The sequence below is a fragment of the Simochromis diagramma genome, unplaced genomic scaffold (assembly GCF_900408965.1).
Source record: "Simochromis diagramma unplaced genomic scaffold, fSimDia1.1 OVJJ01000695.1, whole genome shotgun sequence".
In the NCBI taxonomy this organism is placed as follows: domain Eukaryota; kingdom Metazoa; phylum Chordata; class Actinopteri; order Cichliformes; family Cichlidae; genus Simochromis; species Simochromis diagramma.
The window spans coordinates 200,266-213,636 of record NW_024387488.1 but is presented as its reverse complement, the minus strand read 5'-3'; the positions used below and the strand labels follow the sequence as shown (position 1 = coordinate 213,636).

Here is a 13,371-nt window from a genome sequence, read left to right as displayed (position 1 = left end):
TATTACCAACATACTGCCACTCCTAAAATGGAAATTCTACATTTTGATATTGTAGCTGTTGTTATGTGTCAGGTTTACTATGCTGTTAGTTTTACCCTTGAGAGCAGGGCAGACACTAGATTTAATTATTTCAGGCTGAGTTAACTCTCATTACACATTTGAGCTGGTCTTCTACACAGAGCATGTAACTTCTCTGCTCACACTGTTTGGCTCAATCAACTGGTCTCTGTGTATGTAGTCTTACAATGAAAGGAAACACCAGGTCACTAGCTTGTTTTGTCCAGTAAAGTTAATTTGAAGACAACAGCTGTACCCCCTTATTGACAAAAAAGACAAAATGGTTGTCTCTGTCTAAATGAATATAGACTGAGCCATGTCTTCAATTTTACTAGAGACCAGTGAACCCCAATATACAGAATTCAAAACATTTTAACAAGTCTGGTGACTTTGCTTTTAGGCTTTTTCCACTACAGGTTATACTTTTACTATAACACAACCTTTTTCCATTATTAAGGCTTTGTTTATAGCCTGCTACAGAGACATTAACAAATCCATTACAAATTCACAAAATTTGTATCCAGGGCATGAGTGCCAGTTCCTTTCAGTGACAATATTAACCATCTGAAGTCTAAGTGAACATCAGTGATGACCCAAAACCTAACTAAAACTCAGCTAACTCTGAGTTTTAGGGCAAATCAAGTGTTCTGCTTGCATTTCTTTTCAACTGATTGCTCAGTTGCTGATTGTTTATGGTTGAAGAAGAATGTCCTATTTCTTTGCCTTTAGAAATCCTTTACAAACTTTCTTGCTTTAGATCGTTATCCACTTGCACTATGAAGCACTGTGTGATCAGTTTTGCAGCCACTGGTAAAGCTCTACAGACTCCACAGTTAATCCTGCTTCTTCTGCCAGCTCTCACATTAATAAACATTAGTGACGTAGTTCCACTGGCGGCTATACATCATTCTGGTATGAGTTATTAATTTTTTCAGAATGCTGCAGGCTCTTTGAACGTTATTTGAGACGTTATATTAATCTAATATGGTCTTCCTGTTCTTGTAAACAGTGGATTATTTTTCTTAACCATGGCAATGATTCTGTCATCACACGCTTTATTTGTCCTGTATGGTCATTCAGACCTCTTGGTGTTGGTGAGTCTGCCAGTTCATTAAATCTTTCTAAGAATATACCAGATTGTTGGTCTGACCACTCTTAAAGTGTTTGTTATCTCTCTGATAGGTTTATTTGCTTTTCTGTTTTTTTTTTCAGCCTAGTAACAGCCTCTCTCACATGCACTTAATTCTCAGTGAAAAGCTATAAAAACATATTAACATTAACTTCAGATGTTACTGTATGTCTGCTTCATTTGTCATGAAAGAAAAAGGAGAGTAAGAAAGTAACCTAAAGATTTCTAAAGGCAACGAAACAGCATATTCTTTAGTCAGATAAATGATTACAACCTAACAGAGCACCCACAAACAAACAGCAACTGAGCAGTTGAGGAAAAAGAAAGCAACTGACTGAAACTGCTTTTCAGTCATTCCAGTAACTTTTGAGTCTCTAAAAAATGTGTTGCTAAACAATTAATATAATACTTTTGTTAAACCCCTTGAACTAAAGCTGAACTAAAGCTGAAAGTCTGCACTTCAGTCACATCTTGATTGTTTGATTTAAAATCCAGTTTACAGAGGTAGAACTAACAAAACTGCCTTCAGCCAACTAATTAGGGACCTAACTATTATTTTTCAAAATTAATAACAAAAAACGTGAATGGATGAAAATTCTGTGATTGTTCTGCTGTAACGAAAACTCTACTAAACAGTTATTTTATGTAACTTATTCCAAATATTCTGGTTTTCATTCAGAAAGCTTGCATGACTAAATCTTTAGTGCCTTGTGATGTTATGTTTTAATAATAATAATAATAATAATGGATTGCATTTATATAGCGCTTTTCGGGGCCCTCAAAGCGCTTTACAATCCCACTATTCAATCACTCTCACATTCACACACTGGTGGAGGCAGCTACTGTTGTAGCCACAGCTGTCCTGGGGCAGACTGACAGAGGCGAAGCTGCCATATCGCGCCATCGGCCCCTCTGGCCAACACCAGTAGGCGGTAGGTGAAGTGTAATGCCCAAGGACACAACGACCGAGACTGTCCGAGCCGGGGCTCGAACCGGCAACCTTCTGGTTACAAGACAAACTGCCGATTCTTTGAGCCACGACTGTTTTAGCAGCTTTTCTATCCATGAAACTACATTATAGGAATACACTTAACAATGATTGTGAAAATAAAATTTCTCTTTTATTCTAGCGTTCAAATGTGCATCTACAATGCCTCCCAAATTTGGACACTCTCTCTACACTGCACACACACACGGCACACACACACACACACACACACACACACACACACACACACACACTCTCAGGCAGCCTTTCAATTATGTCAGTTCTGATCTGACCTGAGGGGATAGACAAAGAGAAAGAGGAGTCGGGTGGGGGTGAGGTGGCTTCCTCTTCCACAAGCATTCCACTTTAATGTTCACACACATACAGATAGGTCCAGATGTATTTGGACACTGACACAAGATTTTTTTTTTTTTTTTTTACCAGTTTACTGAAACATATTCCAATTATAGTTATAAAATGGGCATGGGATTAATGTGTAGGCTCTTAGCTTTTATTTGAGGGTATCCACATTCAAATTGGATGAAGGATTTAGGAGTTTCAGCTCTTTAATATGTGCCACCGTCTTTTTACAGGGGAAAAAATAATTCAACAAGTGACTCAAAGGCTATTTCATGGTCAGGTGTGGGCAGTTCCTTTGCCATGTTATTATCCATTAAACAGATAAAAGGCTGGAGTTGATTTGATATGTAGTGTTTGCATTAGAAAGATTTTGCTTTGAACAGACAACATGCGGTCAAAGGAGCTCTTCGTGCAGGTGAATCAAGCCATCCTTAAACTGCAAAAGCAGAAAAAAAAACCATCTGAGAAACTGCTACAATAGTAGGAGTGGCAAAATCTCCAGTTTGGTGCATCCTGAGAAAGAAAGAAAGCACTGTTGAACTCACCAACACAAAATGACCTGGACTTACACAGAAGACAATTGTGCTGGATGATCGCAGAATCATTTCCATGGTGAAGAGAAATCCCTTACCAACAGCCAGCCAAGTGAGCAACACTCCAGGAGATCCAAGCCTACCATAAAGAGAAGAAAATTGAAGTAATACAGAGCATTCACTCTAAGCCCAAAATCACTCACAAACCTCAAGAATACAAAGGCTAGATTGAACTAAAAAAAAAAAAAAAAAACATCCAAAGGAGCCAGCACAGCTCTGGGAAAACATTCATTGGACAGATGAAACCAAGATCAACATCTACCAGAATAACGGTAAGAAAAAAGTATGGGGAAGGCATGGAACAGCTCATGAGCCAAAGCATAGCACATCATCTGAAAACACAGCACAGGCAGTGTAATGACTTGGGCGTGCATGGCTGCCAGTGGCACTGGGACACTAGTGTTTATTGATGATGTGATACAGGACAGAAGCATCCAAGTCTGAGTGTTCAGAGACATACTGTTGGCTCAAATGCAGGCAAATTGATTTATTTATTATTAAATACTGAATAGAGATATAAATAAGAAAAAAGAAACATTTGACTGACCAGAGGTTATATTGTCTCTGATTGGTTGGGTGTGTGTGCTGTGCGGTTGGTGGGAGGTTGAAAGGGGGTTGGGATGGATCCCCCGTAGATGAACAACCACCATCTGCTGGTAAGATGACACCACCAATGGGGTGCAAGTGTCCAGCTGGGAGGGACACGAGAGACCAAAGAGCAGACACAGACACACTAGATTTTATCAATAAAATCTGGAGCTCCTCCAGGCATGTGATTTGCTATAATAATTGAAAAGCTAATTACTGGGAGACTTGATTGTGTGTAGTTTAACTTTGAATTAGTAGTTTTATTACAATGCACAGGTTAAGAAAGGTCAGGGCAGATAAACAATGCATAGTTTGAGACAAACCTTGAGGAATTTCTGTATTTTCCTTCATTCACACCAGTTTTAACTGATAGAAATTATCACTTTTAAACAAAATACTCAAAATCTCGGTGACTGTTTCTTCCTTAGAAAAAAATGCATTGATATAATTCATTATAATTTAGTATAAAAACTCTTTGTTGCTTGTTTCTCAGCTTTTTATGCATTAGGATTATATTACACTCATGCATGTGTATTTACTGTAACTTGTTATAAATGCTGATTGTTCCATCTTTACATGTTATATTTCAACATCTGTGACTTAAGAATCTGTCTGTAGCTTATAGTTGTGAAGTGTCTTGTAATTTCACACTATCAGTGTACTGTAGAAGTTTTCAGTCTTTTAACAAGCTGAGGTCTAAAGTCACCATCTGTAGTTTTTAAAATATTTTTTTAGAATCATCTTCCAAGCGTTGGCAGTCAGGGGAAAAAAACAAAGGGCGAAAGGTTCTGAGATAGGTTTGGGGTTATCACTGATGATAACTTAAAACTCAAAAGGTTAAACAAATAGTTAAATATTTTCTCCAATAATATGCTAAGATATGCTGCAAGGTGAGTGGAAGCCTTTGTGTGGACATCTGTTTGTACTCTGATCAAACGAACCAATGCTGCAGTCACACAAGGGAAAACTACTTGGAAACCACAGTGGAAGCAAAATTAATACGAGCATGACCTTTGAGATGGTTACTTTGAAGACAGACCAGGCCTGTGACCACTCTCAGTTAGTTGCTGCCTTCAAAGTAACTTTGGTGTGTCAGATAGCAAGAATAAAGATCAGTCTACCATCAGTTTGTAATTCAAGTTGGTGATTGCATTGCAATTAAATGATATTTAACTATGAAAAATTGGCAAAAAAATGCAAATCTACAGAAATTCACATTAGCACCTTAAATTCAGATTCCAACCAGAATCTCATACATTGAAATTGAGTTACTCCTCTGAAAATAGTGACATAGTTGTGTAATTAACAGCAACATAATAAAAACACTTAGCAGACTTGCTTTTATATAATCATAGCAAACCCAATTAAGTAGAGTCCTCTTTTGCAAAGGGACACGTCACAGATAAATGGTACTCTCTGGTGCAGACTCAGATCCATTGACTTAGATTTGGAAATAATTTGTATTTAATCATACACTGGGGAAATTCACTTCTTATAGCAGCTTAAGGTGCAGCAAGAAAAGGTTAATTAAAAATAGATAAGAAAAAAATTATAAATAGAAAAAATAGATAACTAAGATAACAGTGTACAAAAAAACCAAAACTATGTAAAAGTGAATATATACAGTAAAATACATCAATACTTTTCTTTTAATATGTACATCATCACCAGTGGGTGTGATAATGATACACCTGTGTTTTTAAACATTGCAGTGTCCTGGCAGTTGGCAGTCCTTTCACGATAACAAAGTTGGATGGCAGTTATGTGGAGAAACTCTCAACCCAGATGACCAATTGGATGCCACAACTACTTGCAACCATTTGCAAAAAGCAGGAAAAAAAACGACCACTGACTGCAAATTCACAACGTACACAACGTATAAAAAACAAAGAAATAAGAAATAAATAGAGATTCTTTTTGTGTGCTAAACATATACAATCATACCTAAAAAATGCACAGGAGAGACAAACAGACAGACTTAAATGCCAGTCAGTAAAAATAAGTTTTATGGGTAGACTCAGTGGAGGGACCAGATTTGACTCTCCTATGAATTTAAACCTGGAACCTGGAACCAAACCATGAAGGGGCAAACAGGAAGATCTTGAAATTGATTCTGAACCTCACTGGCAGCCAGTGGGGAAAAACTAAAAGAGGTGGGATATGATCTCTTTTTTGGGTGCCTGTGAGGAGCTGGCACCAGTATCTTGGACAAGATGAATATGGGAAAGAGAAGACTGACTGAGTCTGGTGTGAAGTGAACTGCAGTAGTCAAGTGGGAGGAAATTAGAGCATTAATGACAATTTCACGACAACGAGATTGTAATCCTGTTTTTACACTAGTGTGACTGATTCTTTACTCACTGGCATATGCATCCTTCTACTAAATGGACAAGCAAATAGTCAAAGAGTAAATAGAAGCAGTAAAATAAGGGTAACTTCTGCTCCATTATGTATGCAGCTCTTGATGTGTCCAGCCATAAGATAGTGGAATCCTGCAACATAGGCAGGTAGTCAAAAGCTAAACACTAGTGAGATTATTGTACAAGAAGAGGAAATAGCTTTGATTGATACTTCTATTTACTATTTACAGAACAATCAGCTGTTCTGCATCAAATCTGATGCCACACAAATTATTTGTGTCACTCCAAAAAATAATTTCTGTCCACTATGAGATAAAGGGGAACAACAGCTAGATACCTGCCGGCCTGACAACAGGAGATGTATCACTGCTGTAACACCTGTAACATTCAGCAGTCGCCTCATTGTTCTGACACACACAACAAAACTACTGACTACACTACACACTAACTACACAAGATTTGCGCTAAACGTGGCAAATCTCTCATCTCAAAACGCCGCCGTCACTCCTAAAACGTCCCCCTTTCCTAAACAACTAAATGCCATGTTGCCATGTCATTTTTTGATTGGTCGACATGGTACTTTTTTCGACGAATAGGAAAGGGTGGGGTTTTTGTTTTTGTTTTTGCTCACAGGCTTTCGAGCGTTTTCCTTATAAAATGCAGTTTTTACCGTTTCTTACCACAGTAAATATAAACAACTATAGCATTCAGGAAAAACAAACATTGCAGATATTTTTATCATAACTCTGGTTTTACGTGGCCTATCAACACAATTTAAAAACTGGTATAAAGGCCACACTTTTTCGGTCAATTGTTCGTCTGTCCTGCTCACATCTCCAATGGTTGTACACGTTGTCATTAACGTGGCTTCACTCCACATCAGCCACGCCGCTTTGCTGGCTAAAACACCGGTGTCGCACATAAGGACGCTGTCATAGCCTGTCAACGACGCTGATTAACTGCGTATATACGAATGTAAATCGCATTATTGGCTGGACTACAAGATAAGGTGGCATCGTTCTGATCCCATACGGGAGCAGCCAGTCACTTACTGACTAACACTGCAAAACAGAATTGTTAAAGTTTTATTTTCAAATCAGGTTAGATTTTTTTTTTTCACAATGCAGTTTTTCCTGTGCGCAGAGACCGTGCCCGCAGTGCGCAACTGCGCATGCGCGCAGCTTAGAGGGAACATTGGTGAATAGTGATGGGATTTCCGCCTCTTTTTAGAGAGCCGGCTCTTTCGGCTCTCAACTGGCTCTTCAGATTGTCTTGTTGCTTTAATTAATTTATTATTAACAATAATATAAAATTATGCACAAAAGGAATTACTAATGTAAAAAAAGTGGTTTTATTTATATATGTTTATATATAAATATATGCGGTGGCCCCTAGAGACAAAACACGTACAAACTCCAAAACACGAACAAACTCCAAAACACATTTCTAGCATGAACTGAACTTCCAAAACAGAGCTACCTAGATCACTTAAATTACACAATTGAAAGCATGTGTGTATTGTTTGTGTATTTATACACAAGCACTCATATATATTCAAATAATTTTAAAAAAACGTTCATTTACCTGTTACTACCACACACCAAATCCGGTCTTTGGTACTTGTGTAGCCACTAGGTAACAAAAGCTCAACACTGACACTAGCATCCTGGAGCACTTCTGTTGTGTTTCGTGTCTTTTGAGTTTTTACGTGTTTTGGAGTTTTTACGTGCTTCGGAGTGCGTACGTGTTTGTATGTGCTTTGTCTGTAGGGGCCACCATAAATATACTTTTATTTATTCACTCCACATAAAATGTAATAAATAAATCATATAATACAAAAACCAACTATTCATATTTCAACTTTTAACTATTTAAATTTTCAGCTTTTTCCTTATAAACAAATCTAAAGTGAAACAACACAAAACACTGCAAACCACAACACAATTAAATATAAATTAAAATATGAAAACAAAAAGAAGATGCATATTCTCTGTCATATGGATCTGCATGAATAAACTTTCTGAATCCTTTATCATCTGCAACTGAAAATAGTTGTGGATGATTACTATACCTTTCTAATGTGAAGTTGTTGTCCCCTGCTCTCTTTCTCTCTCTCTCCCTCACGCTCTGCTCCTGTGCTACTGCCAGTGTAACTACGACCCCTCCCCCCTCTTCCCAGCGCAAAACACAAGGCTTGTGTGCGGAGTGAAGCGGAAAAAAAGTGCGAGAGAGAGGGTGAGAGAAAGAAAAAGAAAAAAAACCCACAGCTCGTGATAAGGAGCCGGCTCGCGTCGTTCATGTCAAAGACCCGGCTCTAAGAGCCATTTCGTTCGCGACCGACACATCACTACTTGCTAATAGTCCTCACTGCTAACCAGTTTTATTCAACTGGCATAACCTGAGGCAATTTTGGACTTTGCACAACTTTCTTTCTCCTCAGCATGAGTTACCAGAAAGAAGCAAGCTGTAAGATCTCTGACTGTAATGAAACGTTGTTTTTTGTTCAGAATATGATCTTACTGAGATCTAGTCAGAATAATGTGGTAGATGTGGTGAGCATGATCTGACTTTTGACTAGCGGACAGGAATTCTAGTTTGCTTTGGGGTCATTTTTAGGCTTTGGTGTCATTTTCCTATTGCTGTTTGTTTATATTTCTGTTTGAATCACAAAAAGTACTTGGTTAGAGTTAGAAAAAAAATTAAAACACATCTTTTTACAAAGTGAACCACAAATGACAAGCCATATTTGACATACATTACTGCTTCTTTCTGTTAAAGGATACTTACCTTTTGACTGGGGTCAAGTTTTTTTTAGTGATGACAGTCATGGTCTGTGTGCAAAATTCAGTAGTTATATACTATTTAGGATGGCATGACACAGATTTTTTTTTAGTATTTTTGAAATATGGTTGGGTGATATGAGGAAAATATAATGTTAACATATTTTTGGGGCTATAACACAATATACAATATATATCAGAATATGTTTAAATAACCTCCAAAAACCTGTGCCTGAAATTGCACTGGTATACTCATTCAAATCGACTACTCAATATTTTTTCTACTTTTAATACAACAAAATCTGAATTAATAGAAATGTTTTATTTTAACTATTTGAACCATCAGATGCACAAAGAGTGGCAACTCGATGGTTACCATAAAGCTGTTTTAACCATGGTACGCGGCAAAACCCGTCTTACATTGAGTATATTAGATATGTCGCCCAGTCCTAGTTTGAAACTTTAGTATCCTATAGTAGTTTTGCTTTTGAGACAAGTACTTTATTCACAGCACTGATGTACATATCACACACTGCAGTGTCTACAGTAAACACTGACAGACAGGGATCTGACGTCAAATGTTTTAACATTTGGTAATTATTACTTGGGTTCTCTTAAACAAAGAATGTTCAATAAATGTGCACTTTTCTTAGTGTGAAAGGTGGAGCCAATGCAAAAAAAGCTTAAAACCTAATAGCCAGTGAAGGATGCCACATCTGGTGTCAACAAGCTGGTTGTATGCAAGTTTATGGGAAAATAGCCCTTTGCCTCCCTAATCTATGACCTCAATAAACACATTCCTTATGACTTTATGATCTCAGTCACAAGCTCACACGTCTTATTGAATACAATATGAAGTTTATTTTGGAAATATTACTGTCAAACAGAAGGATAAACAAGATTAGACTTTACCCATTTGATTGAAACACAGCTGAATATTTAGAGCCAGACAGTGTGTTCTACATCCAGTTTCAAAACACCACAAATATGGGACCTTACTAACCAGAGGCTGATGCCCATTGTTACAGTACAGATATAATATGTAGTCTCAAATAAAGTTGGGCTAGTTTGGTAATGTGTTCCCAGGTTGAAAAAATCTAGGGAAGTAGCAAGAATACGCTAACTAGTTAATAAAAGACAACGATTTATCTACGCAGAAGTGTGTGGAACAGTGGTCCACACGATGCTATTTTAGATGCAGAGTTAGTCTGATTGGCTGACCCATGGAAGCAAACATATAAACATCTAATGGCAAACATCAGTGACCGGAAGCAAAGCAGAATATTTCAACAATACAAATCAAACCCATGTAGCAGTAGGTTACATTTGTTATTTCTTTACTTAAATTATCATTAGACTTATATATATATATAGACCAATTGTTGTCGTGTTTACCGTCCTCCAATTTAAAATAACCTTAAGCATTATTAATATTATATCTAATAATAATAATAATAACAACAACAACAATAGTTAGTAGAATTAACTTTGTCAGGCTATAGCCTAACAATGTGGTTTCTACATAAAACAAAACAAACAAACGAAACTAAACTATAACATCTCTCATACTTGGGTTTTTCGATTGCTACCCCCTCTCTCCTCACTCCCTCGCTCACTCGTTCTCTCTCTCCAGTTCACTCAGAGTCGCTTGACCAACTAGGAAGCGCGCAGTCACAGCTCTGATCCGCGCGCACCGACCTACCAACCGGCTAGCGAGGAGCTCTCTCTCGGATCCCCCTCTTTCTCTCCCGCCTTGCTCCCTCTTTATTCCTCCACATATATTCGGTCCCGGGTCTTCCGCGGATAAATGTAATCGGAGCTCACAGTGGGGAGACGCTGTTGTCGCTTTTCCACCATGGAGGACTGTTGTTCCCTGGAAAACGAGAGGATGGAAGCGTGGCTGGACGACCACTTGGAGTTCACCCATTCCTACTTTGTCAGAAAGGCGTCAAGGTAAAAATAAGAAAAAATAACAGTGGAGAGGTCAGTGTACGTTCAGCCGGGTGTATGTGACTTTCCAGGGCTTTTCTCTGCAAATAAACTATTTTATGTGCAGCCGCGCAGGCAATCAGATTCCCTTTGTTAGTTCTGACTGTTTCCATTGTAGGTGTCACTTTACCTCGCTGTTTATTCAGGAAAACTGCAAAACCTGCACTGATCGTATCTTGACACCAATCATCGTGTGCAGTGGAGGTGAGCCTGCTCAGGTGCGCTACCTGCAGCGTTTTGGATGTCACAGAGCTGCTGTGCTGGCGAGCTCCTTTCAGTCTACGACTTTATTTCGTTTCACCGTCCACGTCACAACACCTCTGAGAGTTAGACTGAGCCCTTTAATCATTAACTTTTACTGCTGCCAGTGATTCTGTTTAATTCTCATAGTTTGCTGTTCAGTGATAATTACACTTACCTTCCATATAAAAGAAAGCACTTCATTTGTGTTGTAGCGTTCAGTTTTTGAACCTCAGAGAGTGCGGTTTGGAACAAATTAGCCTTTCAATTTGTTCGGCAAACACAGAATCCAAAGCAGTCTTTCTGGAACTGTAGCGGCTGTGTAAGACTTTTTTACAGCATGCATACCTGGGAATTTCATCAGTTTGGCTGCACTTCATCAGGGCACTTTATGTCTGTGTTTGCTTTAGTGACAAACCCCTTCAGACCTATTTATTCACTACCACCAAGGTAATGTCACTCAGTGTTTTTTCATCTGTCACAACATCCCAAGTCCATCTTGAAATATTTTCCATTGTCAGAGGACATTTTTTTCTCTCCCTCCTGCGTTTTTTGACCACATTACTAAAGCAAAAAAGTTGATTGGCTTGGAGCAAGAGGTTTGCACACATCAGCCATTCTGCAGTTCTGGTTGAGAGGCATTTCTTAGAGAGGTATTGATTCAGCCACACATCCCCTGGATACATTAGGGTCAGCCCTGTGGGGAGTCAGGCAGCTCAATGGGAGATGGAGGAGGAGAGGACCTCTGAGAAACTGCACATAACGAGCACTTTGTCTCCTACAAAGTTTTACTTGCTTGGATATGCCCAAGATACCACGGACAATTTCACAGCCAGCACTTTTTATCACCTTCTCAAGGTTCTGACCTTCCGTTCAGGTGAACAGAGCTTTGGTGACAGGCATAGAAACAGAATGAGTCACATGACCTTCGGCGCATTTGAAAACTGGACCTGAAGTGGAGTGCATGCTCAAAATGTGTGTGGGTTGATTAGACAATGTGTTGGCTGATTGGAGAGATTCTCCATAATCACATTCAATTTAATGTTTCTGTTTACACACTAGCATACACTCTGTCTAATACACACACTCATATTTGATTTGTTCCAGTAAATGTCATCATTAGAGGCTTCCAGTGGCTATCTCACACACAAACACACATAAACACATAGCCTTGATAAAAGTATTCTGGCTACTGCTGCATTTACATTCATTCAATTTACATTGTTATCACTGTTTACTGTTATTTAATATCATATAATAATTTCATCGTCTAAGCATGTAAAGAGCACTCTGCTTGCTCAACATTTCATCTCTTTCTCACTCTCACTTGTACATTTATTTCTAAATCTTTTTGCAAGCTTTCTCTTATTAAATTTAAAGGCTAACTCTGAATACTTTCAAGTATTTGAGATTCATTTTGAAGGCGGTCTGGCTGTATATGAACACAATTTCAGCTGTTTGTGTCCTGAGCCACAGTGAGAGACAGCCTGCTTTTAGTTATTTCTTTTGCATAAAGTTTGTGGTTAATTTTATAATAAGAAATATTGCAGGTTGTATAACTTACTGTATGCTGTTTGTTAGTGTACTTGGAAATAATTGCCAGGTCAGCGTGGGTAGTCTTCTCAGATATATAGGCTCAGATGGGGTTTTGCAAAAGTAGAGCCATGGAGGACTTTGGAATTCAGTGTTTTATCATTGCATTTAAACATCTGTAAACTCCTGACACTTTTATGTCGAGGTGTCTGCTGATACTGAGTTGATGTTGATGTGTGATGTCGTAAATGCAGAGAATAGAATAGAATTTCATAAATCTCCCAGCAGTCATTGAGACCCTGTCCAGCTTTCTTGAGTCAGGATTAGATTGCATCCTTAGAAGTAGAATTAAGAACCAACAGCTTGTTTCTCCAGCAAATTATTGACTCTTTTCTGTCCCACGTGCCCTCATGAATGTTGGTCAGCAAAACTTCCATTCTCCCTAAAGGATAGCATCAGCTTCAGACTTAAAATGCAAGAAGGAATAAGAAGGAATAGTTTTCATGAGTTATTACATTGAATGAAGAGCAGCTGAAGGCTCATGTTTGTTTGTACATAATCAACAATTCTTTTCTAAACGTGTAGCTGTGTAACTTTGGTCATTTTTGCACTGTTTTCATTCATTTGAGTTGGATTTCAGTTAGTTGATGTAAACAGGTTTTATGGAACCTTTGTAATTTATGTTCAGTCAATGCTGATCCTGTTCTTTTGGTGTGGAAGCTCTGTGATCCTCATCTCAACTAAGTCCTTTTGA

General features: G+C 38.3%; 1 protein-coding gene across 3 annotated transcripts in view; it reads left to right on the top strand.

Annotated features, from left to right (window-relative positions):
- pde5ab (phosphodiesterase 5A, cGMP-specific, b) overlaps nt 1-13,371 on the top strand; it is a 113,707-nt gene that overhangs the window by 34,159 nt on the left and 66,177 nt on the right. The window contains exon 1 of one of the 3 annotated variants that reach the window (XM_040016775.1): nt 10,347-10,808. The exons of 1 other annotated variant lie outside the window; for it this stretch is intronic. In XM_040016775.1, the coding sequence (XP_039872709.1) occupies nt 10,711-10,808 (98 nt within the window). In that variant the 5' untranslated portion in view covers nt 10,347-10,710. Of the gene's footprint in view, nt 1-10,346; nt 10,809-13,371 lie in introns of those variants that run through there. One more of the 3 variants, XM_040016776.1, reaches the window with a different exon arrangement.